This window comes from Ambystoma mexicanum, chromosome 7p (genome assembly GCF_040938575.1).
Source record: "Ambystoma mexicanum isolate Mex_15411 chromosome 7p, UKY_AmexF1_1, whole genome shotgun sequence".
Classification (NCBI taxonomy): Eukaryota; Metazoa; Chordata; class Amphibia; order Caudata; family Ambystomatidae; genus Ambystoma; species Ambystoma mexicanum.
Window position 1 is genome coordinate 142,123,806 of NC_090939.1, and position 27,234 is coordinate 142,151,039.

The 27,234-nt window shown below is 47.0% G+C and overlaps 1 protein-coding gene across 1 annotated transcript in view; it reads left to right on the forward strand.

Annotated features, from left to right (window-relative positions):
• Positions 1-27,234, forward strand: part of LOC138525755 (beta-1,4-galactosyltransferase 3-like) — a 547,693-nt gene that overhangs the window by 360,420 nt on the left and 160,039 nt on the right. Inside the window, exons 6-7 of the mRNA XM_069635927.1 lie at positions 8,839-8,961; positions 15,997-16,101. Of these exons, the coding sequence (XP_069492028.1) occupies positions 8,839-8,961; positions 15,997-16,101 (228 nt within the window). The remainder of the gene's footprint in view (positions 1-8,838; positions 8,962-15,996; positions 16,102-27,234) is intronic.

Genomic DNA, 27,234 nt, shown 5'->3' on the forward strand with positions numbered 1-27,234 from the left:
GTACCGCATGAAAAGGGTTCGATATTCTTTTCTCTACACCAGCTGCAAAACTTGTTCCAACAGCAGCGGTACAAAGTCTTTGTTGCTGGCCTTCTAGCCGAAAGCAACACCTACCTGACGTCATCTGGGAGGGCCCAATCCTTGTATCTCAACCTTTCAGAAACCAAGCGTGAAGGTTGAGTGTTCTGATGTCTGGATGGAGAACCTGACCTCCCTTCTGTGAGAGAATATCCTCCCTGTGTGGAAACTCCCAGTCCACTACAAACGCGTCCCCTAGAGCTCCTCTCGGGGGAAATTCCCTTGAACAAAACTGATAGCACTTCCTGCTGATACTGGTGGTGAACAGATCCACTTGAGGGGTTCCCCAAAGGGCGAAGATCTCTTGAAGGACTTCCTGAGCTATCTCCCACTTGTGAGAGAGTGTGCTCTGCCTTCAAAGAGCGTCCGCTGTCAAGTTCTTCTCTCCGGCTAAGTGAACTGTCTATAGAGAGATTCCTTCTTGAATTGCCCAAAACCAGAGCTGCATCGCCTCTCTGCACAGTGGCAGTGATCCTACGCCTCCTCTTTTGTTGAGGTAGTGCATGCCCACTGTGTTGTCCGTCATTATTAGGACATTTTTCCCTTGTACAGATGGCAGAAAAGCCTTCAGTGCTAGTCTGATAGCGCTCACCTCCAACAGGTTGATATGTAGTCTGGACTCCGATGGAGACCAACGACCGCTGATGGGCTCCCCACCCCGTGAGTGAGGCATCCGTGACTACTGTTATCTCTGGCCATGGTTGCCAAAACAGTTCTCCTTTCAAAATGTTCTCCCGACAAGCCCACCACTGAATGTCTCGAGCCACTTTGTCTGGTACCTGAAGGAGATCTGTCATTCTTCTTGAGAATTGCGACCACCGAGTTCTTAGTGCCCACTGGAGAGATCTCATTCTCAGGCGAGCCTCTGGCACAAGGAAGATGCAGGATGCCAAAAAGTTGAAGGCTGGGAGACGTTGGGCATTTTGAAACTTGGTGACCATCTGCAGAATATCTTGAGCCCTCGCCTCTGGTGGCGAGGCTTTCCCCAAGGAAGTGTCCAGGACCGCTCCGATGAACTGGAGTCTCTGTGATGGAATCATCTGTGACTTCTTTAAATTGAGGGAGGAGCCCAGTTTGTGAAGGAAGTGGCAGATATAATCTAGTTGGATCTGAGCTTGTTCCGAAGTTAAAGCTCTGATCAACCAATCGTCTAGTTAGGGGTAGACGTGAATCCCTTCCCTCAGACTTGCAGCCGCTACCGACATTAGCTTGGTGAAGACCCTCGGGATGGAGGTCAGCCCAAATGGCTGAACTCGAAATTGATAATGAGTTGCTAATTGCGAACCTCAGGCATTTCCTGTGTTTGAGATGGATTGGCACATGGAAATAAGCATAATGGAAGTCGGAAACTACTTTCGGTAAGAAAGATGGTTTAACTTTCAGGACTACTTAGTCTTTGTAAAAGATGGTGTATGGAGGTTTTCATGTGAGAGCCTGTAGTTCACTAACCCTGCGGGCTGATGTTAATGCCACAAGAAGGACAGTCTTTAGTGTTACAAGCCTCAATGGACAGGAATGCAGAGGCTCAAATGGTAACATGTTAGGAATTTAAGAACTAAATTTAAATCCCAAGTTGGAACATGAAATATTATTGGTGGATATACATTTGTAAGTCCTTTTAGGAACTGTATTATTAATGGAATTTTAAAGTAAGAAACCTCTTCCGAGGAGCGCTTAAAAATGGACAGCGCAGCAAGATATGCTTTGATTGTTCCGATCTGGAGCCCCAGATTGCCCAGATGTAATAGGAAGGAACGTACCATTGGTGTGCTACATTGAAAAGGGTCCACATCCCTATCTGCACCAGTTACTGAACTTAATCCAACGACACCGGTACAAGGATTTTGTTTCTGGCTTTCTGGCCGAAAGCAAAATCTCCATTACGTCATCCGGAAGATCCCAATCCTTGTATCTCAACCTCTCAGAAACCATGCATGAAGGTTGAGTGTGTTGACCTCTGGATGGAGAACCCGACCTTCCTCTTGCGAGAGAAGATCCTCTCTTTGTGGAAGACGTACTGGAGGGCAGATGGACATGTCCAGAAGGTCCGGGTACCACATTCTCCTGGCGCAGTCCGGTGCAATTAGGATCATGGTTTTCCTGCACTTTCTCAACTTCCTGATTACTAGAGGAATCCCGGGGACTGGAGGAAATGTGTACAGCAGGGGAAAATCCCAATCCACTACGAACGCGTCCCCTAGAGCTCCTCTCGGGGGAAATTCCCTTGAGCAATACTGATCGCACTTCCGGTTTAGCGTGGTTGCGAACAGATCCACTTGAGGGGTTCCCCAAAGGGCGAAGATCTCCAGAAGGACTTCCTGAGCTAACTCCCACTCATGGGAGACTGTGCTCCGCCTGCTCAGAGCGTCTGCCGCCGTGTTCTGCTCTACGGCTAGGTGAACTGCTGACAGAGAGATTCCTTCTTGTATTGCCCAGAACCAGAGCTGCATTGCCTCTCTGCACAGAGGAAGTGATCCTACGCCCCCTCTTTTGTTGAGGTAGTACATGGCCACTGTGTTGTCCATCATTATCAGGACATTCTTTCTCTGTAAGGCGGGCAGGAAGGCCTTCAGCGCTAGTCTGATTGCCCTCAGCTCCAATATGTTGATGTGTAGTTTGGACTCCGATGGAGACCAACGTCCGCTGATTGTTAGATTGTTGGTATGAGTTCCCCACCCCGTGAGTGATGCGTCCGTCACTACTGTTATCTCCGGCCATGGTTGCCAAAAAGATTCTCTCTTGAGGATGTTGTCGTTGCAAGCCCACCATGATAGATCCTGAGCAACTGCGCTCGGGACTTGCATAAGATCTGACATATTCCCAGAGAATTGGGACCACTGAGTTCTGAGGGCCCATTTGGGGGGGGATCTCATTCTCAGTTTGTCCTCTGACACCAGAAAAATGCAGGATGCCATAAGGCCTAGCAACCTCAGGAAATGTTCAATTTTCTTAAGTCCAAGATGGGTCTCAATCCTCTGTCCTTCATTGGGATGAGAAAATAAGGGGAGTACCAACCTTTGTTCCTCTCTGCTACATGTTCTATTGCACCTTTTTCTAGCAGGGTTATAATTTCCTGCAAAAGGAGCGGGTCTGGAATCTTGGTAGAGCTGGCTCCCGGTGGATGATCGTGAGGTCTTTTTAGGAAGGGAAGGCAGTAACCTTGGGCTACTGTTTCCAGTGCCCAAGCATCTGAAGTAATGCCTTCCATTCTTTCAGATGCTGAGAGATTCTGCCTCCCACTGGTGTTTTGTATGATAAGACCTCAGAGAGATTTGGAGGTGGCTGCAGGAGCGGCTGAGGGCATAGATGCCGTTCCTGAAGATGTCTTTGCAGTCTTCCCTCGTCCACCACGAGTGACATTCCTTCTGCCCCTTTGAAAAGCCTGTCCTCTTCCTCTACCAACAGAGGAGTAGTATCGAAAAGGACGACCCCTGCAGGAAAATGAGCCTGAATAGGGTTTCTGAGGCTGTCTCATGGAGGCACTAAGGTATTTAGCTGCCGCTTTCAAGGTCTGTAGTTTTTCTAGGCTCTCATCAGCCTTACTACCAAACAGCCTCGAGCCATCAAAGGGCATGTTGAGAAGTCTGGTCTGTACATCTGATGCAAACCCCGACTTGCTCAACCACACAAATCTGCGTAGAACTGTGCTTGATGCCATGGATCTGCTAACACTATCAGCAGTATCCAGTCCAGACTGGAGACATTCCCCCATTGCCTCCTTCCTGTCATTGACTATATTCAGGAAGCCTTCCCTTTCCTCGCCTTCCGGAATATGTTCAGCCAACCCGAAATGTATTCCCACAGGGTATGTGTGAACCTGGCCAGGGTACACACATACCCTGTACATACCTCGTAAAGTTTTTTACCCGAAGTAAAAACTTTACAAGCCCAAGCATCAACTTTTTTATCCTCCCTGTCCGGAGGTATGGTTGGATATGTTGTCTGCTTGGAAGTGGTAGCGGCCTGAATGACCAGACTTTCTGGCGTAGGGTGTCTATTTAGGTATTCTAGATCAGAAGTAGAGGTTCTGTACTTCTTTGGAAGATTGCTGTCTACTGCAGCAATGCTATCAGGTTTTTCCCAGTTCCTTTCAACTGTCCTTTCGAGCGCCCTGTGGAAAGGGAGAACTGGATCTTTCAGGGGTCCTCGGACTATGTCAGTCATATCGTCTTGTTCAAACGTAGGGGAGGCTCTTCCCCAACCCATATATTCAATCACTCTACTCATCAAATTCCTATACCCTGAGTCTGCATGTTCTGCAGGATCCGGTGCAGCACACTCCAATTCGGGTGATGTGTCCACACCACTAGCAGAATGCAGAGTTTCAGATAGGTCTCATTTTTGTCTCGGGATTTATCAGTTCCTCTGGAACTTTTCTAGTGCCATATTTTACTCCAAAAGGAGTGACTTCCTCATCTGAGCCAGATTCTTCAAAAATTGAAGACATGGACCTAAAGAAGTCCGATTTTTGGTAAAGGTGTAAACCTTCTCTCTTCCTCGTGATTTTTTGTCAAAGGAATCAGTGTTTTCTTCGAGGGGGTCGAAGGAACCTTCGACGCACCCGACGAAGCCTTCAACAAAGGCGTCGAGGATAATATCGGCTTCGTCGTTGGAGCTGTCGGCGTCGACAAAGTTGCGCTCGATTTCGACAACTTTAGTTTTTTATGAGAGATCGGAGAAACACTCGATCCTCGAGGATCTCTCGACAATTTGTCGACTCGAGATTTATGGGTACTACTAGGCTTTACCTTCGTAGTTCCCTACTTCCCTGCGTCCAATGGAGCAACCGGGGTCTGGCTTTTCTGAGGTTCCTTTGAGGGGGTCGAGGCCGCGTTCTCAAAGACCTGCATCTATTTTCTCCTAAAGCTCTCCCATTTTGAATGGGTATCCGATCTAGTCCGACATCAAACCAATTCTGTCGAAGAATCGTAAGATGATGATGGAGATCTATGTCTCCTTTTGAGCTTTTTAGAAGAAGACGAAGAAGATAGTCTCGACCTGCTACGAGATCGGGATCTCTTTCAATGTTTTTTATGACGGTGCGATTCCTTTGAATCGGACGATTTCCTATGTTTTTTAGAAAAGGCTTTTGAAGAGCCCTTCGACGCCTTCTGCCCCACCACTAACTTACTTTTCCTCTCACGGAGGGCCTTCTCCGTCATTGACTGACATGAGCCACAGTCACCGGTTCGATGGTCTGAGCCCAGACACCAAAGACAGATACGGTGAGGATCGGTGATAGCCCTCTTCGACCCGCAGTCGTTACACTTCTTAAACCCAGTTTTGGGAGTCGAAGCAGTCGATGAAGAAGACATTTTCTTGACAGAAAATCTCAAAGCGTGCCGTTCATGAGAGCGAAGCAATCGGAAAAACGGAACTGAAGCCAACGGGTGCAGCTCGAGCAACTTATACCATCAGTGACGTCGACACGGTACGGAGCATGTCAAGGGACATTTGACGCCACAACCTCGAGCACAGCGCCCTCTGCAGGAAAAAAATTTCTGAAGCAGCAAAGCTGGCGAAACGAATTATCACAAGATGAGGAATACGATGGAGGACACAATCCATTTTCGAAATCTAGGTTATCATTTGGGTCAACGTTGTGACCATATGCATGCTGATTCTGCTTGGCACTCTATCCAAGCATGTGTATCTATGAAAGATTCAATGCGAGAGAAGAATTGATAACTCCAGTTCTCCAGCGTTAGTATTTTTCATAGATTCATATGCGGCTAACCTGGCTCTCCAGCCAGGCTGCCGTTGCCGGAATACTTAGCCACACAATTAGCATTTGAATACGGAGATGGTTTCCTGGGGTGTAGCTAAAGCCTATGCACCTCATTTGACTGAGGCTAAAAGGACTAACACGAGATGGATAGGATACAAGTTCAAAGCTTTCTCTTTTATTGTTTATATATGCAGTGTATTGCTATAACAAATATTATGCGCCGGGTATTCCCAGCGCGACAACTAGAAATAATTCAAGCATGTGAATCTATGAAACATACCAATGTTGGAGAAGTGCAGTTACAGGTAAGTAGCTAATTTTACTCTGACAACCATTAATAACGGAGTGTTGCCTTGCTATGCTAAATGGGTGTAACTGAATCTGGTGTCGCTGTACTGACTTGGCATAATAGTATCTGGCCTTATTGTGCTAAGTCGGCACAGTGCCACCTGGCATTGCTATCCCAATTTTGCATAATGGAATTATGCACATTCTTGCTAACTGTGCATAATTAATACTGGTAATTCTTTGCTAACTGGACATTGTGGAGTCTGGCATTGCAGTGCTAACTGCAAAGTCGATCTAGTGCTGCTACGGCAGTTGCTCCTAACAATTGTACCAAGATATTGAATCGTGCCAGCACAAGCACCTGAAATTTGAATGGCAGTTGCTAGAAGAGTTGACAAAGTTATTGCATGCGTCGCAATTTACTCTTTCAAACCTGCTCGATTACCAAGCTTGGTACAGCCCTACATTCAAGTTTTAAAAAAAAATAAACAGATGCAGAAGTTCTATTTAATGTGACATGAAGAGAAAAAGATGCACCCAACCTGAAGCAGAAATGACAGTGCTGAAAATAATACTTTAAATGCATAAACGCATGGCTCAGGTGTGATGCCTAATTCAGGTCCTACGGGAGGCTGCACGAATGCAAAAAAGACATTTTGTGTCGAAGATTGAAATTGCTACCATTGGAGTGTGGTATAGGGGAATGAGAATCCCCATGAATTCTCATCTCTCGCACTGGAGAGTTGGAGCAGTTTGTGGATGGCCTTACATTTTTATCTGCACTGCGGTTGTGTTCATCGACCATTCAGTTCAGAGACCGAAACAACATGGGCAAAAAGAACTATTATTTCAGAATTATGTATGCGTTTTAAATACAGACGTGAACGTGCAGGGCTATTGAAATGCAGAGTGTGTGGACTCCATGTTTACAAAATTCTGGGCAGACCCGAGACCATTGCTCTCCTGGAAAAGAAATGAGATTATGGTGTTGCTACAGAAGTTCAGCATAATACACTGGTGTCTTAGAAAAATATGTATGGAAACAGTTGGTATGCAAGCTATTGTCTTGTGTCTTCTGAAAGTACTTCATTATAAAAACATGATTCAAGCAGTATGAAGAATACTTTAGGCTGTAATGAGTTTCATGGCACATGCATGTCTCCACTTGTTGAAAGATGCGTTGTCCATAAGAAAACGGGTCGAAAGCCTATATAACTGGCTATCTCGAGAGATGCGGAGAACAGAGGAACAGAGTACAGGTAGACTGACGGGCAGTGAGTGGGCTATCTAAATACAGACTGGAGTCACTCAGACAGGCAGGCACCTGGGAGTACATATTTCAGACACTTATACTTTTAGTCAACAGAAACTGTCCCAGAGAGGGGAGCTAATTGTCCAGAAACCAGTTCCATATCATCCCTAAGACTGAAGGGTGGGAATGCTGGACACGTATTAACTACTGTGATGTTAAATTAACAAATATAAACCCAGAAAACCAATCTATTCTTTGCAAAATGTCATGTAACTGATATTTAAGTATTTAAAAACTAGGTGATTAATGGGACATTATTCAGACTATCCATTTCTCTGTCTAGAAATGAACATAAAACGTGAGAGCATTTTGATTGGTCGCGAAGAAGAGTTAAAGTAATTAGTCTTCTGATCTTCAATACATTCTCTGTGGAACGTCCTATACATTTTGAAACTAAAAGGTGTTGCAATTGAAATGCTGAGCAGATTCTTTGGTCATCTTCATGGTTACAAAAAAATGTTTTGGTTTAAATTACACTTAGTGGGTGAGGTGTTTCCATATGGTGTTCAAATCACCCTTTAGAACGTTTTGAATGGGAGAATTATGCAGAATAACACATTTTTTCCCAAAAATAATCAAATAAATTCCAGAAACCCAACCTTTCACAGGCTCATGGTTCTTTGCTTGAGGTTAAGTAGCAAAAGTGGAGAATGGAGGCGATTTGATAAGGTGTTGATTAATCCTACTCGTGGATCCCATTTATTGAAGTTCTTATTGAGAAATAGAGAACGGATGTGATAATATATGCATGTGTGATTGGTTTAATTTTTCTGGGGAATGTAAGCTTTCATAAATGAAATAATTCACAAGACCTCTTTTATGCACTGTAGCACCAAGGTGTGAACAAGATATTTCAAGAGACCTAAGGAACCATTAGACTTTACTGGTGTTGTCTAAGCATGGAATTGTCATCAGAAAGAAAATCAATAATGAAAAGCCGGGTTTCTCACATGCAATACATTGAAATAGTGCAGTTCCCTTAGATTGGTTTTAATAACAGAAATGTATAAGGTTGGGAGAACTTGGGCTTTTCATGCTGTTACCTGGTACATCATAGCAATATGTGGCCAATGATGTATCCACCAGCATGCCTAATGCCAATACCTGACAAACTAACATCTGTGCAAATGATGGTAAAAGTGGGCAAATTCTGTGAGTGGATACCTGGAATAGGATGCCAATGCCAATATGCAATGCTTATAAATTAGCCAGAAGTATTGGCTTTGTCAATGCTTATATTGTATACAGTTTAAGGAACTCTTCATAATTAGTCTGTTTTCATATTGAAGTGTCCTTTGATGTACCTAGCTTTAGTACCCTTATTGGCGAAGCTGCAATTAATTACTTCATGGTATGCTGTCAGGGCGTCGTCAGTGCACTGAAATTAAACCAGCCATGATCCTAATTTTGCAGTGTTTTCTTTCCTTTCCAGTTTACCTTACTGGTCCTCCTTTGGGGGTGTAGCTGCTATGACCCCAGACCACTATATGAAGATCAATGGATTCCCTAACAACTTCTGGGGATGGGGCGGAGAAGACGATGACATTGCTGCAAGGTGCCGCATGTTTCATATGAATACGTGCTGATTTCTTGTTTCAGAGGGCTCCACTGCATGAGATCACCTTGATACTAGCAAGGGACAGCTAAGCTTTGGAATGAGAGACTGGATGCCTAGCGTGTCATATAGCCATGATTTAGTAATATGTGCACTTTATGAATGTTTAAATGATCGAAACTCAATCCAAATGTGCTCTTGTGTCCGTGCATCGAATTCATTTGCTGGTATGGTTGGGTGTTGGTGGCATCGGTTTAGGACAGTGGTTGGTGTGTGTGAGGAAAATGTTCTGGTTTAGAAGTCTGATACCATGACTGGTATGGTAGTGCAATACCTTTCAAACATTAAACCTGTGCAGCATTGTCTCCCAGTTTGTGTATAACACCTTAGTAACCACTGTAAGCTTATCTGCCAATATTGCACCAGCAGGCCACAGTACCCTGGTTTGCTCAGTCCAAAAAAACATCCTAATGAAGTATAATGTCCAAGAGCCTTCGTTGAAACATTTGCCTCATATCTAACTAGCATACCTACAACACAGCTATGCACCAGATTATTGAAATCCTGCAATCACCCCACTCTTTTCAGAGACTACTGCTCACCTGAAAGATCTAACTATCCTCACCAATCCTTCCCTCTCTCCACAGCAACAAAGCGTAGGAGGAGAGGTGAGAGAAGCAAATGTCTGCCAAGTCTTGGCATCTCACCTTCACTTCCCATCCCTCCGAGAAACCTAAGAGGGCAAGAGAAACTTTTAAAACTGTGAGGAGGTTGGAGGCCTATGAAACACATACTTAGATAGACCTCCCAATCACAGATAGGTGACTCCGACAAAGGTCACTGAGTAAGAGAGATGAGAAGATCTGATACTTCAAAGAATGAGGTCAGAGACAGTGAGAAAGCAAACTAAAAAGACATTGGAGATGAGGTAAGACATTGAGATTATAGTTTAAAGTTGCGTAGAGGCCACGGGTTGATAAACTGATATTGGAGGCAAAGAGATACAGGCGGGGAGCAGAGCAGGGACCCGGGCAAGGGTCTGCACCTAAAGAAGAAAGCAGGCCGTAGCAGATACTGAAGTAAGTTGCGTTGACTGCAGAAGGGAAAAGATTAAGGACAGAACTATAGATGGGGTCTTAGGTTGGGAGCACATCAGACACAGGTTCAGGAACAAAGAGGGGTTCAGGAACCAGATTAAGGGAACACAGTGGGAAACCATCTCATGAGACGACACATCCAAATGATGCCCACTGGCTTAGCTATTTGATTCCATTCCATGCAGGATATTATGCTGCACTCTTAATACGTGCTATAGTGTAGGGTTAAAGCAGGTGCTGGTGATCTTTTTTCTGGGGAAATAATTGGTTTACTTATAATGAATACCCATTTCTTCCTTCTTTTCACAACCAGATGGACGTTCATTGCAATTCTAATGTATTTGCATGGGCACTTCCTGTCTTGCTAACTCTGCAGTTTTGCATGATAAACACACTTTTCCTAGTACTCTTTGGTCATCTTTTGTCCTTGCCCATTTGTTAAATGGCATATCTCTTGTGTGCACATCTGTGAATACTTTCCTTTTTTTGACACCAGTGAAGGCTGCCCTTGAGTATTTTCTGAAATGGTCTATATCTGTTGACGCACTGCTTTCGTAGCAAGGTGCTGAAGTGGTTGCAGCTTACAGCTCCAGTGTCACAGTCAGGAGGTTGGCAACCATTATAAGCTTAGTTTGGTGGTTCCACTGGCTAGCTAGAGGAATTATCATATGGCAGGTGCTTGCCAACTATACCTGTTAACAGTGCAGGCTATGGTAAGTCCGACGTAGGAAACGGACAAGAAGACATGGTAGTTCACAACTCAAAGGAAAACGTAGTCTAAACCCCAATGTCTAAGTTGAAGACTCTATTCTACAAAATAACCAGATGGTGCTCGCCAGGATATCTTTACACAGCTCAAAACTGTCCTCTGTCCAGAACCTATCTAACCTATTTCCACACTACCTACAACAGAAAGAAAGACAAAGAAAATAGACACCTAGACTTAGCTCAGTTTCAGGGGTACTCCCCCCTTCAAGTCTGATGATGGATAGTTTTCTCAACTCCAATCCCAAACAATGTCCAAAGTCTACCCTAGTGCCCTGATGAGTACAATATTCAAAAGAACCTCTGGGGAACCCAAAAGAAATTTTCTTGTAGAAAGCTTCAGCAACAACATGTCCCTTCTTGGAAACACCTTGTTGGGTTTCAATGTCCAATCACCATAACGTTCCTGCTTTGTACTGCTCCCCTGGGTTTCCTCTGGTAAGGTTGGGGCCTACTTAGCCCAGAAGTATCTTGGGTTTCTTCTAGGCTGTACTCTGGTGTTGGCCTTCCATCTGTCCCCCTGGAGAGTCTGGTATTGCTCCTTGGTTGTCTTTGTTCGATTTCTTCCTCCAAATCTCTTGCATCTTTTGCTTCCTCCTCTATCTCTTCTTGTTGGGTTCATATATTTGTCAGTGGTACTGCGAAGGACACAGTTTTCTTTGATTGTGGTTTGATATGGCTTGCATTCTTGTGTATTTTTATTTGCTCTAAAAAGAGTTTGGTTGGTGGTTTATCTGTTGCATGTTCATTTTGTTCTGTTGCTTCTTCTTGTTCACTGTCAACTTCAGAGCTTGCTGTTGAGCTGTTCGGTATGCTTTCTTTTGACTTCGGTTTGTCTTGGTCATATTTTGCCTGGTATGTAAATACTGTCCTCTCTGTAATCTTTGTCATCTGTGAAGAATTTGTGTAATTTCCTCATTTTTACTTCATCCTGGTGGGTTTTGAGGATTCTGTACATTGTTTTGAAGTTCTTTTCCTTAGTGGTTTTGGGAGCTTCATAATCTTCTATTTCCTATTTTAATTATTCAATCAGAATAACAACTTTCGCATGTTTTCTTTTTGCATGTTCTATTAGTAGTTGTATCATTGTTGTAGATCCGTGTATACGGTTTTGTTCCCATTCATGGTCTAGATCTGAGTCTTGTGGATCGTCAAAATCAGGAAAGATAAGTATTCTTAGGCCTCTTTGTACCTTTTTCTGTTCTGCATATTCTTGCATCATAGTTTTTTCCCCAAAATGTATTTCCTTTATTGATAATTTTTCCAGTCTCATAGACTTTTGTGTCAGGTCTTGTGGGTTGGTAGCTCTAATGTCTTCATTTCTTGACATCATATATTCCGCCATTCTGTTTGTGATTTCTTTCGTTGTTTGGTATATTACCAAGAGCTGGAGCAGTGGTCGTTTCCCTAGTGTTTATGGTAGAAACGTGGTTGGCTCTAGATGTAGACCTTGCTGGGCTCTGTTGTTCCTTGTGCATCAGGGTAGGAAAGCAGGTTGCAAGATCACAGGTAACTGTTTGAGTTTTAGCCAAGCACCTCATTTGTTAAGTAGAAGAAGGGGGGAGGGAGGGTTGTTCCTGGCTATCTTGCTTTAGGTCTCAAAGAAAATGTTCTCACACATTGTGGACTGCAATATAATTTCGCTTTTATTTGTGCAAGTGGCTGGTTTTCATTTGAATTGTAGTATACATGTAGTACATTTGGGGGTCTTGGGTCCCCTTGTTGTCAGCCGACACGTGTTTCAACCCGAATGTCTTTATCAAGGCGGATTCATTTATTCCAAACCATATGTGGTGGTAGGTGGTGACATTTGTTGTGACATACATAATTGGCATTGGTGTAAAGTGAGTGGTGTTGGGTGACAGTGAAGTTTTAGATAAAAAAACACATATTTGAACATCAAATCAATGTATACAATACATAATGAGCCGGTGTGGCGGCAGTGGGAAAAAGTAGGGAGGGAGAGACCAAGGTTAGCAGCAGGTTTGGTTGGTCCTTATATGTATCGTGTCTGGAGTTGATGTCTGAGAACGTTTTCTTTGAGACCTTAAAGCAAGATAGCCAGGAACAAATAATCCTCCTTCTTATACTAAATGATCGTCATCATTGACATCTACCTGCGTGGCAACCTACAGAAACCTACTTGGAATGGTGATAGGCTTTCAAGGAACCTCTAAGTATACGTTCCATACTGGTCAGGAACGGTGGTTGGGTATCTAATGTCAGGTGGGCAACTAAGCCCTTCTCTAGTACAGGTCATCATGAACGTCATCAAATACACAACGTCCCATTGGTTACACAAACTATAGGGATCTCTGTTACGTGTCCCTGTATAATTGGTTGGCACCCTTGTAGCCCTCTGTAATATTCCATATGCGTAAGCAGCACGCAGTCTGGCACCCAGGTGTTTGGTGGGCTGGTCATAACCATAGCTTTCCACCAATTAGGCTGTCTTCAATCATCACTCCTGCAGTCTGCCAGTCAATTATGGCTTTGAACTTGGCCTTGAAAATGTTGTGTTGAAGAAAGAAAAGGGAGTGAGGGCATCCCTTGCCTCCCAGTTTCGATTCAGCTCAGTTCAGTGTCTATTTTCATCCATCCACATGACTGCAGACCATGATTTTGAGCCTTTATGCTGTATTAAACCCTATTAAAAGAAGAACCTCTGACGTCTTCAGTGCTTCTCCACCTCACCTCAGTAGGAGTGTGTTCTTTTCACACGTTAATTGTAGCTTCTGTACGAACATCTTGATTCGTGGTGGCCTTGATTTCTTGGTGTTAGGCCAGCCAAGCCTTTCCTTGATTCACCTCCATGGTTATGTTTTCGGTTTTCTAACTGTGACACACTGAAAAACCCTTTCTGCTCACGGTGTCCGGCTCTGGTAAAAATGCATTATGGAATATCTGTAGTCCATTTACTCTATACGTATATGTTGGCGCATTGCCGCAATCCATTAACTATATAGCCAGCCTTAAAGGATACTTGTTTGCTTGTGTTGCTGTGACTGTACAATGGACTGGATATCTCCATTATTTTCTGTAGCATGAACATCTTCACCTCGAGCCCGAGATGTAGTTAATCTTTAATACCTTCTCCTTTGGTTCTATAGAATACTTCTACTCTTTAATCTCTTCTTACAAATGCGTCAATTTTGCTCTGTGTGACGTCATCAATCTGTACTTTTACTCGTCTTTCCTTTTCCTCCAGGATTTCATTCAAATGTCCATCATATTGTCGTGTATGCATGTATGGCTTCCTCAATGGGAACCTTGCTTCCATGATTCTCTTCGGTATAGGCATTCTCACTGGTACTGTACGCGTCTCACACTCTGGCTCCCAACATATAGACAACATGGGGAGGAACTTTGGGTGGGGGTACTTGACTCCACCTTTACATTGTAGCTTCCAGCACCCTGTGAGATCTGCTCTTCTTCCGCCCTGACTATCCATAGTTGTTCACCCCTTACAGGGAGTATTGCTTCTCCCAGACCCCTTTAGTCTTGTGCCTTCTTCTGCCCTGAATATCGGTATTTGTTCATCCAATGGAGAGCTTTTGCTGGTCTCAGCCCACTCTGGGCTCAGGCCACCTCCCACCCTGGATATCGTTGGCCTCCCTGCCATCCAGCCAGCCCCCCTTTTTATCTGCATGCCATCTTTCTTGCAGCGGTGCGTGTAGATGGCATCTGGATCCCATTCCCTTGTGGTTTCTCGGCTCAGTGTCGGTCTGCACACAAATGTCTAGTCTCTTAGGACCTCGGTGGTTCCACAACGGTGTGCTGGTACAGCGGTTATGGTGTCGGCACGCATCCTTCCTCAGCAGCCCCTGGGTCCTCCAATTACATTGTAGGAGTGAAATGTTGATTTTCTCCAGAGACGTAGTGTTGCAGGAAGGTGGAAAGATGATGGACGAGCAATTTGAGAAAGGTGGTGAAGTGATGATGGCCACAGAAGGAGAGTGAGTGAGAGGAGGGTTAGGCGGCGTAAACGGAAACTTTACAGAAATAAATCATAGAGTAGGAGACAAGGAGGCGAGGGAGTACTGGGGGCGGGGGTGTAAGAGAGGAGACTGTTCTTTCTGAATATAGTAAGGGAGGGATACAGAATGGGTGTACTGAAGGATGTGTAACAGAGGTGATGCATAGAGAAGACCATTGTGATATGAAGGAGACTGAGACTGTGTGTGTGGGTTTAAGTCCAGAATGGAGTTGAGATCCCCCAGAAGATGGTTAACCTAATGTAAGAGACGAGCAGGGCATGGGAAGTGAGCTACAGAGCACAAGTAGAAAGCCCAGAGCATTAATAAAGAGGAGCATACCTCATGGTCAGTATGCATGTAGGTTGTGTGCCATGCTAGCAATTTAACATGATATTAATTCAGATGACTTAGTGCAGTGCAGATTAGATTACGGTTCCAGAAGCAGCATAGTGGACTCCTCGGTTTGGGGGCTTAGGAAAGGATGAGCTCTGGGAATGAAGTGTGAGGTGGCAGGAGATTCGTAGCACGTCAAGACGGAACAATTGGCAACACTGAACACGAGGGACTGTGGCGTAAGTGACCAATTAAAGCATACATGGGTTGAAGGCTAGATTTTGCCAGGAGGATAGCAACCTCCAGCAGAAGCAGGTTGTTAAAGGGCTTTATTACCAAGCGTAACATGGATGTAAGTGAAATGCACAGTTGAGTGAGATCACCAAGAGTGGGACAGGTGGAGTAGTGGTAACAAACAGGGTTGACTGAGCACAAGCAAAGTAGTGTGCATGAATATTGGTATTCAATCAGACCTCCATGCATAGACGAGGGAGGAGGAGTGGTAAGGAGAGCTATGTATGCACAGTGACTCGAAAGGTGACCAGAAGGGTGAGCTAGCAGAGAAGCGTCCATTTACTGTGGCAAGTAGATTACAGATTTTTTGTTTTTTGTTTATAATCATTTCATGATGGGAGGGGGAGAGCTAAGGTGAGGGTGCAGAGGATTAGGAGAGTCAAGGAGGGGTGCTAGCACGTGCAATGTTAGCTTTCTATCTTTGATCTGCCATTTGTCCCATGCAGTGATGTGCTAGTTGATATTGGATGTTTTTGGTGGGACATTACACGTTTCCAGATATTTCATTGGGAATGTTTCGCTATATGTAAATGTTTTAAACAAAATTGATTTATGTTTTTTTTCTAAAGGATCCGGTTGGCAGGAATGTCAATTGCAAGAACTCCCCAAGAAGTTGGGCGCTACAAAATGGTCATTCATGACCGTGATAAGGGAAATGAAGAGAATGAAAAAAGGTTAGTGTCCTTCTACTAGTTTGCTGAAGCAGCCGTGGAATAAGACATTCATTGAAACTTTGTGTATAGGAGCTTCGTCTGAGAGCAAACATGCCCTTGTATAGACTTCAATGTAGACCAGCAAAATGCCTATTACTAGATGTGCACACATGCTTTAATTTAACTTGTTTTACAGCACCGGAAAATATTTGCCAAAAACACTTATTTGGGCAGCCTGCGTTGCTTGCCCTAATTGGCTGGTATGCATTTGAGGAATGGCATGGGATGGACAATACACCTAAAGTTTGGGGGTTAATTCAGGTCATAACCCTGAGGCCACCACAAGGGGAAGCTATATGCCGCTCCCCACTTCTCGCCCATTTCTTTCCATGCAGTGTCCCTTAATTCTCCCATGGTGACCTCATCCCTCAGGAGTTCTACTCATTTACACTCTGCTGCGAGGGAGTAAACGTCATTAACGTTGACTCCATTAGCAGGCTCTTCAGTATCTATATTTTTAAAAGAAGATCTGGTTAGCCTTTTTAAACAAATTAAAACAAATGCTAGCATAATGCATCACACCTTTAGTGCTCATGTTTGCAAACGTTTTAATATTCCAAGTGTTGGGGGGCGTGGCCAACTGCGAGGCAATGCAGACGTGAGTCCCGTCGGCTCCCGCTGCTGCATTATACATCCTGAAAATACTGCCTACCTACTGACCGCCAGCCGTGCACTAAAGGGACCATATAAAAGCTGAACGCCCGCGGCACGACTGGACGAAGTTGTGGTGACGGGGGAGCCTGCTGCGCTGAACCCCGGCGGTTCGGAATCCGAAGCTGCGAGCGGGGTCCCTGATACAAGATGGCCGCCATCGCTTCTTCGCGGCTAACACTGGGCTGGTGAGGCCCTGCTGGTTGGAATCAGGGACCTGACTGCGGCTGGGGCGGGGACTCGGCGGGGCTGCTGAGCCGGTGCTGCTGTTAGCGAGCTGGAACCGGCATTGAATTGGAACTAAGTCAGGGGCGACGCGACCCCCGCACAGCCTGCAGCGCCTGCGGGTCGTCGGCCCCTGCTGCAGCTGCACCTCTCCTTTGACACCGGCACCAGCGCTGGCTGCCACCATCTGGGGTCCGCGGAGGGATTGGCTGAGGTCCCGGACGACCGCGCGTCCAAGGGACATAGACGGTGAGGAACACCGCTCTGGAAAATGCATCGGCAGGCAGACGGGGCGGGCTCCGCGGCTCCGGAACGGGTCCCTGGGCCCTGTCGGCCCCAGGGGCTGGCAGCTCCTGCATTCGCTGCCCAAGGGCGGCAGCGGGTGAAAATACAGTGCTGTGTGCGGGCAGCTCAGGGTGGACTGCCCGCAGTGCGCCGGCCCTACCAAGCAGCGGGAGGCCAAATAAACAGGCCCACAGGCCGATGAAGGGCCACATCGGTGTGGATTGGCGGGACCTCCGCTAACCGGAGCGTGCAGCGCCCAGAAGCGAGACATAGCAAAGCGGACCACCAGTCATACGAAGCGAGGCTTCATAACCGGCCCCCCCTAGGGCCCGGGGCTACAGGGAGGTGAAGTCCAGTGAGCGAATCAAGCCTACCCGGAGAGACCGTGTGTGACACACACTGGCCTGACCTGGAACAGCCCATAACAAGTGAGTGGTGTCCCCACATACACTTAGAGGGATCATCCCCCATACACCAGTGGCGAGTGAGCTGGGCTGAGTGGGGTGCCGGGATTGACAGAGCGCCGCGCTGCTCCGGCGCAATAATTAGCTGCACGGTACCAGGCACCACAACAAGCGACAGTGGAACTAAGGCCAATATACAGAACTCACCCGCAAGATGACTTGGTCACTGTTACTACCAGAGGGACTCCCCCTCGTCCAGTACCCCGGGAAGAGGAGTAAAACCACTGATGAAACATAGCCACCCAGGAACCTGACAACTTTGGGCCAGTGGTAACATTTACCAACATAGCAGCGAGCAGTGGCTTGGCGCCGGAACCCGCTAATGCGCACAAACTGACAACAAGCAGCAAACCCGGTCTGTCACTACACTATTGAGTCGAGATCGACCTGGGCAGTACTCCGTGAGACTGAGGGACAGGGGCTCCGCCACAAGATTACACCTGCTAGACCGGGTGGCAACCATGGGCAAAGAGAAAACAAAAAAGCCTGTCGTGCAGAATAGGATTGAACAATATACAGTTCCCTCTTCCCAAGCCGCTGACCTTCAGCCGCAACAACCTGGGGAAATGGAACAAGCTCATACGCTCTCCCTTAAAGATGTTATGGCTGCCATAGCCGACTCACGCTCGTCCATGGAGCAGAAGATCGAATAGATCTAGATGTGTCCCTCCTCAGGCACGACCTGCAAAAACTGTCCGCGCACACTGGAGAAGCAGAGCAGCGCATCTCAAATAGAGGATGGGCTACACAGCGGGCAACAACTACTCCAGGGAGTCTCGGCCACACTCAAGATCCTGGAGGCTAGGGTTGAGGAGAGCGATGGTGGATCCAGGCGTAACAATGTTCGTATACTCTGCATTCCCGAGAAAGAGGAAGGCCCATGCATGGAACTTTTCTTGGAACAACTACTGACGGACCTCTTCGACTCACTCGTTCTCAAAAATGTTCTCCATAGAGAGAGCACACTGTATGCCCGTGGGAAGACCGCTGCCCGGCGCTCCTCATCACACAGTGATGGCGAGGTTCTTAAACTATCGAGATCGGGATGCACTATTACAACTGGCTATGACCAAGGGCACGGTGACCTTCAATGGGTCCAGGCTGGCCTTTTTTCAGCATTACACAAAGGAAGTACAGAAGACGAGGCAATCCTTTGTAAAGCTTAAGAAACAACTGCAGACACTAGGAGTCAAGTATGGCCTGCTCTTCCCTGCACAATTGAAAATTTATCACAAGGGCACAACGGTCCACTTCGACGATCCTGGTGAGGCGTGGCGCTGGGCGGAGCAGCACATTGAGGGGGACTGGTCAGTGCCCCGAGGAAACAGGCACAGAAACCCTAGACCACCGCCGGAACAGCGCCCTAGACCTGACCAGCCACCACTGCCGAACCTCCCGGCGGTCGGAGTTGATGAGGTCCCGCCCTGACCCCCCTCGAGGGCCTGGCCTCCTGCCGTCAGGCGACCAAAACTAAGGACACCACCACAGGCGGCCACCGGAGGGACACCAAAGGCGTGTCACATACCTACAATCCGGTAAGTGGGGGATTGGTACCCTTGCACCTGGGGTATCTTATTCCCCCCCAACTTTTCTAGTTGAACTTCCATAGGGCTCGTTAGAAGCTGACACTCTACCCCTTTTTCCCTTCTTGATTGTCAGCAAATGTTCGGGCGACAGGTACTTCGTGTTGGGGTGGAGTATGGGGAGGGAAGGGCTAGTTGGGAAGTGTTTCTTGTTATCCCAGGACCAGTTTACCCCTGCAAGATTCAAGGGATAGCAGTCCTGACCAGTTGGGTTTATAGCACGCCCGGGCAGCGATTCAGCCATCAATCTTTGCTTGTTTCACACTACACCGCCACACATCAGGATGGTACCCCCCGAGAACCATTCGCCTACCCCTCGAACCCCTCGAATAGTTTTGCTAGATGACACCTGAACATTCTCAAGCGCCACCTACTCCACGTCCCAGGTCCCTTAAGATCTTCACCTGGAATGTGAACGGGATGGGCTCCGCGATCAAGAGACGCCTGATTAAGCAACTACTCTCTAGACACTCCCCCCGATGTGGCCCTGCTTACTGAAACGCACTTAATGGGAACGCACTGTAATTTCTTTCAGCGGACGAACTATAAGATAGCTTTCCATGCAGGATATACCATGTGATCCAGGGGCACCCTTATCCTTATACACAAGCACGTCCCGTTCGCACTGCAGGAACTGGAGCAGGATTCCCGGGGTCGCTACGTGTTGGTTCTGGGAGCGTTCACGGGAGGATACTGGTTTGCCTCAGTACCCCTGCCCCCACCCCCCCACCCCCCTGGGACTGGGGCAGGAATTCCAGGACGAGCTGACCACCCTTATGGGCAAGCATCAAACCCGATAAATGGTACCTGGGAGGTGACTTTAATGACGTCATGTGTAACACCATGGACCGCTCCCATCTTAGACAGTGTAACCCGGATGTCCCCTCAAGGCTCTCCGGCTTTGTATCCGCCCTGGGCCTCTGTGATGTGTGGCGTGAACTCCACTTGAAAACCAGGGGCTACTCATTTCATTCAGGTGCCCACAGCTCCCTCTCCAGGCTTGACTATCTACTCATCCCCCACACGGAGCTTTTTAGAATACTCTCAGCAGACTTACTTCCCCGGGGAATCTCAGATCATTCACCTTTGATGGTGGAATCACGACTACAGGGTATAGCCCCACCCAGGACATGGCGGCTGAACAACTACTATCTGGGAACTGGTAGACCGCCTCATGGAAGTCTCAACTGAGTACTTCGAGATTAACGATACCGACGAGAATGACCCGATAGTGATCTGGGAGGCTTATAAAACCGTGCTGCGGGGAGAAATTATCTTCCGGGCGGCGAGTAGGAGGGGGGAGCAGCAGAAGCGTTTGCCCAATTTTATGCTGCACTATACCAGGCCCCAACTGTGCCGCTAGACCCAACCCTTCTCGACGACATAGTAATCCCCACCCTTTGGGAACAGCGATCCTGGACGCCGACCTTTCCGAAGCTGAAATAGCAGAAGCACTAACACAACTGCAGTCTGGGAAAACTCCGGGCCCCAATGGGTTCCCGGCCGAAATCTGGCAGAAACTAGGGAGTAACAACATAACCCCTCCCCTGCATCATATGCTGCTGACAGCCCGGGAACAGGGCTACCTCTCACGACCTATGCAAGGCCACCATAGTGGTCATCCCTAAACCTGACAAATCCCAGGAGAAATGTGCCTCTTACAGGCCAATCTCGTTATTCAACGGGGTAGATGATATCCTGAGGGACGGGAAACTAGCCTCGTTCGAAGACATGCAGAGCAAATTCCAACTGCCTACCACAGAACGATACCACTTTATGCAGCTGTCCCACGCCCTGAGACTACACACCGATAGAGTGTAATATATTCCCTGCGTACATCCCCAGCAAATGCACATCCTCCCTCTACAATGCCATCACATCCTTTGCCACCCCCAAGCTATCGAGATTAACCCTTTAAGTGTCATGGATATTTCTCCCCAGTGCCAGGGCCTTTTTGGTGATTTTGTTATGTGGCCATTCAATGGCTTGTAACTTTTTTGTTACATGAGATATCTCGGCCAAATTTGGCTCCTTGTTTTCCCACATGTAGGCGGTCGTAACGCCACCCAGGAATCCCAGGTTGCTGTAATGGGGTGAGAGAAAATAAGGAAAAAGTGCGAAAATTTTGGGTTTTTTCAAAAAATGCCAATAAAATGATGTACAAAGAAGCCTGTGGTTTTTTCCTTGTAAGAGCTAGGAACAAATGGTTTGCTGTGCTGAGTTCCCCAATTTCGTGGCTTTCAGGAACAGGTTGAGTGGAAATGGAAAAAAAATATTTTGACGTGGTTAACAACCGTTTTGTGAGAGGTAGGCGATTTTTGCCAATTGGACATGCATGGACGGAATGGAAGAAAAGGGCAGGAAAGCCAAATTGGAGGACAGAAAGGCATATATTTCTGAAAAGTAGACAAAATTCCAAGTTTACGAAGGGGTGATTTGCATAGGTCAGGCAACAACTAGGTAGGGGAAACTGCCATCGAATGGGGGAAAAGCGGGAAAATGACTGAAAAAAAAGGTATGTGTTGGACATGGTTGGCTTGGTACGGCAATGGCTTCTATGAATTTTGAGAAAAGCAATGCTCCGCTACATTCCCCCGACTCTTGCAGTTAGGAGAGCATACAATTTTTGTAGTGTTTTTACAAAACAAGCAATACCGCAAGCCAAACACTGAACCATGGTACACAGGAGTTTTACGCTCACGGCCTGACCAGACGCATTTAGCATGTGTAAATTGGGAAAACCAATGTGGTGAGGAACGGCAGCCATATATTTTTTGAAAGAGCACAGGCAGACCTTTTCAAGGGTAGGTGACTTGTGCAGGTTACAAAAGTGTATGGTGGCTAAAGCAGCGACTAAATGTAGGTCACATTTGCGAAAAGAAAGGGTTGTGAGACAAAGGGCACCAGCAAATGGGTCAAAACGTTATGAAAACCACACAAACACAACACATTGCCTACCGTCCCGCGTTCCCACAGGTGTCCCGATGAAAACGGTACCCCAGATGTGTGGGTGCACCTACCTGGCCGCCAAGGGGAAAGCCTAAAACACAAGTAATCCCAAGTCTGTTTTCAGAGCGAAATCTCAGACATTCTGCCGACCGGCACAACGTACAGATATGGCCCTCGGGTGTCCAAGCCACCGAGGAAAACAGGGAACCCCATGCATTTCCGAAAAGAGGACACCCGTGGGAATACGCAGAGGTATGATTTGCGCACATCGCCCCAGATTTTATTACCCAGATAGCCCTGCAAAGTCTGAAATGTGGGGGAAAAAACGCTTTTTCCGCACATTTCGCTCGAAGCACCCATCGAAACACTCCCCCAACAACACATGACCTACCGTCACGCGTTCCCACAGGTGTCCCGGTGAAAACGGTACCTCACATGTGTGGGTGCACCTACCGGGGCTGCAAAAGGAAAAGGTTAACCCACTGGTCATCCCAAGCCTTTCGCTACTGCCCGTTGTGTTCATGTGGGCAACCTACAGATTTGGCGCTAGGGCGTGGAAGCCAGCGTGGAAAACAGGGAACCACATGCATTTTCCAAAAAGAGGACACCCCTGGGAATCCACATAGGTCTGCCTTGCGCAAATTGCCCCAGTTTTTATTAGCCACAATTCCCGACAAAGGGTTATATTTGGTGGGGGAAAAAAAACACAATGTTCACTTTGTCTGGTGTTCTGGGTAATAAATTCTGGGCCGCTTCGCGCAAGTCAGACCTCTGCGCATTCCCACAGGTGTCCTCTTTTGGGAAATGCATGGGGTTCCCTGTTTTCCTTGCTGGCTTCGACACCCTAGGGGCAAATCTGTAGGTTGCCCACATGAACAAATTGTACTGTGGCGAAAGGCTTGGGGTTACTAGCGGGTTACCCCTTTCCTTTTGCGCCCCCGGTAGGTGCACCCACACATGTGAGGTACTATTTTCATCGGGACACCTGTGGGAACGCGAGAAGGTATGACATCTGTTGGTGGCGACGGGTTTCGGTGAGTGCACACAGGGAAATGTATCTGAAATTGGCTGGAAATGCAGACAATTCAGATATTTCCCTCTGGCCACTCACCGAAACACACCGCCAACAACACATGGCCTACCTTCCTGCATCGCCACACGTGTCCCAATGAGAGGCAGACCTCTTGTGTGCAGGTGTGGTGCCTGAGTGACAATGGGTACATCTTTTGTATAGTAACTTCTCTGTAGTGCGCTTAGGAAACAGTAAAGTACTGGTAGTAAGCCATTTCACATGCACCTTTCCTCACACTTCCCATACATACCAGACACAATGCAGTTAGACACGCAAGGTGGGATTTAGCACAAGGACAAACCTCCTTGTGTAGCACAAGAAGGTTTGTCCTTGTGAGCAGTGATGCCACGACAAGGCACCCACCGGATCACTGGCCATTCGTATCCCTTTCGTGTCTGTAGTCCGTTGGCATCCATTTCAGCAGTTGCACTTCTACCAAATCACTAGCACCAGAGCAAGTGTATCTACACATGAGCATATCTACACACTTATACCACGTGGACATGTGTGTACAATGCAACTGTGTCTCTAGCAATATCTTAACTATCATTTGGCATCAATTTTATAGCAACTGTGTCTGCATGCAAACTTTATGTGCCTGCAATCACATGTGGTCACTGATAGCAAGTGCATACTGGCTCACTTCGCTACCCTGCCCTACAGGCGCTATCTTCCACACCAGCTTTGAGAATGCCCATAGCAACTATGGGCAAACATTCTTATGTTCAACCGTACCCACACAAAACAGCCACCCTGCAACATGACAATCATTTCGGCAGTGCTGGAAAAGTCCATTCACAGAAATTGCATCTGCATGTTCTTTGTATCTTTTACCTAATTCACACACCAATCATATCCAATTCATTCCTACAGAAGACGTGTCACTTACACCACACATAACATTACTCGCAGTAAAACAATAAACAAGGCAGGATCTTACGAGGTACGCAAGACACCGCTGCCATATATTTGGTGTCCAGGTACCACTTTCATGACACTTGGACCTCAAGGGAGGGAGCCAAAGTGGCGTGTATTCTTTTGAAAAGACACCCCTTAAGTGGAGGGAACCTGAATGGTGTTCTGGTCTTCCACAACGCACGGCTTCAGTAGAGGGAGCGGGACTGGCCTTTCTTTGCTTGCCAAACCTTAGGTGGAAGGAGCCAGATTCGGGTTCCTGTCCAAAGTACGCCGGAAGCGGATGGGGTTTTCCAGACGTTTTTTTTTGTAAGGCAATCCCGAACAGGAGCAAGCTGCACTCCCATAGGGGAGTGACCCAGAGTGCTCCACCCTTCTTCTCCATGGCCCGCCTCAACTAGAGGCGGTGGAGTGGCATTCCTTTCCAAGATGCGTCTGCTTTGGAAGAAACAAGCATTGCGTTACTTTGCAAGGCACACCACGCGCAGAGGGAGCTAGACTGCCTTTTCCTTATGAGGCAGACCTGAAATGAAAGGTACCAGGGGTGATGTCTCTTTCCCAGGCAAGCCTCAAGTGGAGGGGGCAGGAGTAGCATTGCTTGCCTAAGCACGCCAAAGGGGAGTAAAGCAGAGTGCTTTCCCCACCTACTCCAAAGCACACCTCAAGTGGAGGGAGCTAGAGTGGCATTTCTTTCCAAGATGCGCCTGCTTTGGAAGAAACAAGAATTGCGTTACTTTGCAAGGCACACCACACGCAGAGGGAGCTAGACTGCCTTTTCCTTATGAGGCAGACCTGAAGTGAAAGGTACCGGGGGTGATGTCTCTTTCCCAGGCAGGCCTCAAGTGGAGGGGGCAGGACTAGCATTGCCTGCCAAAGCACGCCAAAGGGGAAAGACCTGCATGGCACAACTCAAGTACAGGGACTCGTAATGATTACTATTTCGCAGGCACGCCTCCAATGGAAGAAGCCTGATTAGCGTTCCTTTGCAAGTCACGCTTTGAGCTGAGGGATCTAGACTGATGTAAATTTTCATGGCAGGCCTCAAGGGAAAGCTACGGCTGTGGTTGCCTTTCCAAGGCAGGCCTCAAGTGAAGGAAGCAGGACTAGCAATGCTCATGAATGCACGCTAAATCAAGTGAAGTGATTTGACATCCTGTTGCTTTTTCATTGAAGGTACACCTCGAGGGCAGGGTGCAAGAGTGCCATTCCTTTACAAGACATGCACGATTTCAGTGGCTAAGGGTCCCTTTCAAGGAATGATGGGCATTTTCGGAAATCAGTCGATCTCCCAATAATTTTCCTTTGTATGATACAAAAGGAAACCAGGCTGAAAGCAGAGGGCAGGCTGGGAAGGGCATTGGGGACAGTACACCCGAGTATCCTTCCTCTTTCCTTGTTTTGTACACACCTTACATTTTCGGTACGGTTGTGCCTTTGTGGCAGTGGGAGGAACATAATCACCAAAGTGTCGCTCTTGCAATCTGGCCACATCTTCGACCTCTGGAAAGGAGGGAATTTGTACATGAACATTAGCCAGAGATTGAACAATTGCTAATTCAAAATCCAAAAAGGAGAGCTTGTTTTCTGGAGTAGCTGCACGGTACACCACATAAGCATTGTACGTTGCCATATGCACAATGTGTGTGGCTAACTTTTTGTACCAGAAACGCGACTTGCGTTCAGCGTGGTATGACTCAAGCACTTGGTAATTTTTGTCTACTCCACCCATGTACTTGTTGTAATCCAGAATGCAATTGGGCTTCAACACTTGTTGAGTCTGCCTGCGCAGAGGGACAGCTGAAGTACTTTCATCATGAATAGTACTTAGCATGTACACATCCCTTTTGTCTCAGAATTTCACTGCTAACAATTCATCATGCCGCATTGCCATACATTGTCCCTTGGCCAACTTCTTACACACAAGTTGTCTGGGGAAACCTTTGCGGTTACTGCGGATTGTACCGCATGCCAGTGTGCCCACATTGAACAATTCCTTGAACAGTGGAATTCCAGTGTAGAAATTGTCTACATACAAATGATGTCCCTTGTGGAGCCATGGTGTGAGAAGATCCCAAACAATCTTCTCACTTGTCCCTAAATGGGCTGGGCAGCCCGGAGGGTTTAGGGTAGAGTCTTTACCGGTGTAGACTCTCATGCTGCTGGCATACCCAGTGGTACTTTCACACAACATGTACATTTTAATCCCATATCGTGATCTCTTGCTAGGAATGTATTGCCTGAATACAAGGCGACTTTTGAACAACACCAACGATTCATCAATGGATATGTTCTGGCTAGGAACATACACCTCTGCAAATCGGTGAGTGAAGTGGTCCAGAAATGGCTTCAGTTTGAACAGCCTATCAAAGTTTGGGTCCGTTTTGGGTAATGCTGCCGAGTTGTCATTGAAGTGCAACATACGGTGCAGTGCTTGAAAGCGATTTCTGCTCATTGTAGCTGAAAAAAACGGGCAATAAAGTGGTGCTACAGTAGACCAGTATATTGCGACAGACGGCTTGTGTCCAATTCCCATGAACAAAATGAGACCCCAAAACTGTCTCATTTCAACATCGTTTGTGGGTACCCATGCTTGTGCTCTGGAGTGGGGTTTCAGAGTGGGATCCCTAGACCTCATGAACTGTGCAGCTTATAAATTGGTTTGCTGAACCACATCTGCAATGAACCCATCATCAACAAAAGGGTTGAAAAAAATCAATAGGCTGAAACCCTTCTGTATTCACTGTGCACCCTGTTATACCAGTGAAAGGGGGCACAACAGGCTGAGCCATTGCTGGAGGCACCCAGAGCGACTCTTGAGTCATGTCAGGAACTGCCACATTGCGTGGCCGTCTTGCACGTCCCCTCCCCCTGCATGTGGGAAGTGTGTGAAAAGGTGGACGCACTCTTCCTTCCTCTTCGTCATCAGATGATGCCGATGATGAGTGGGAGG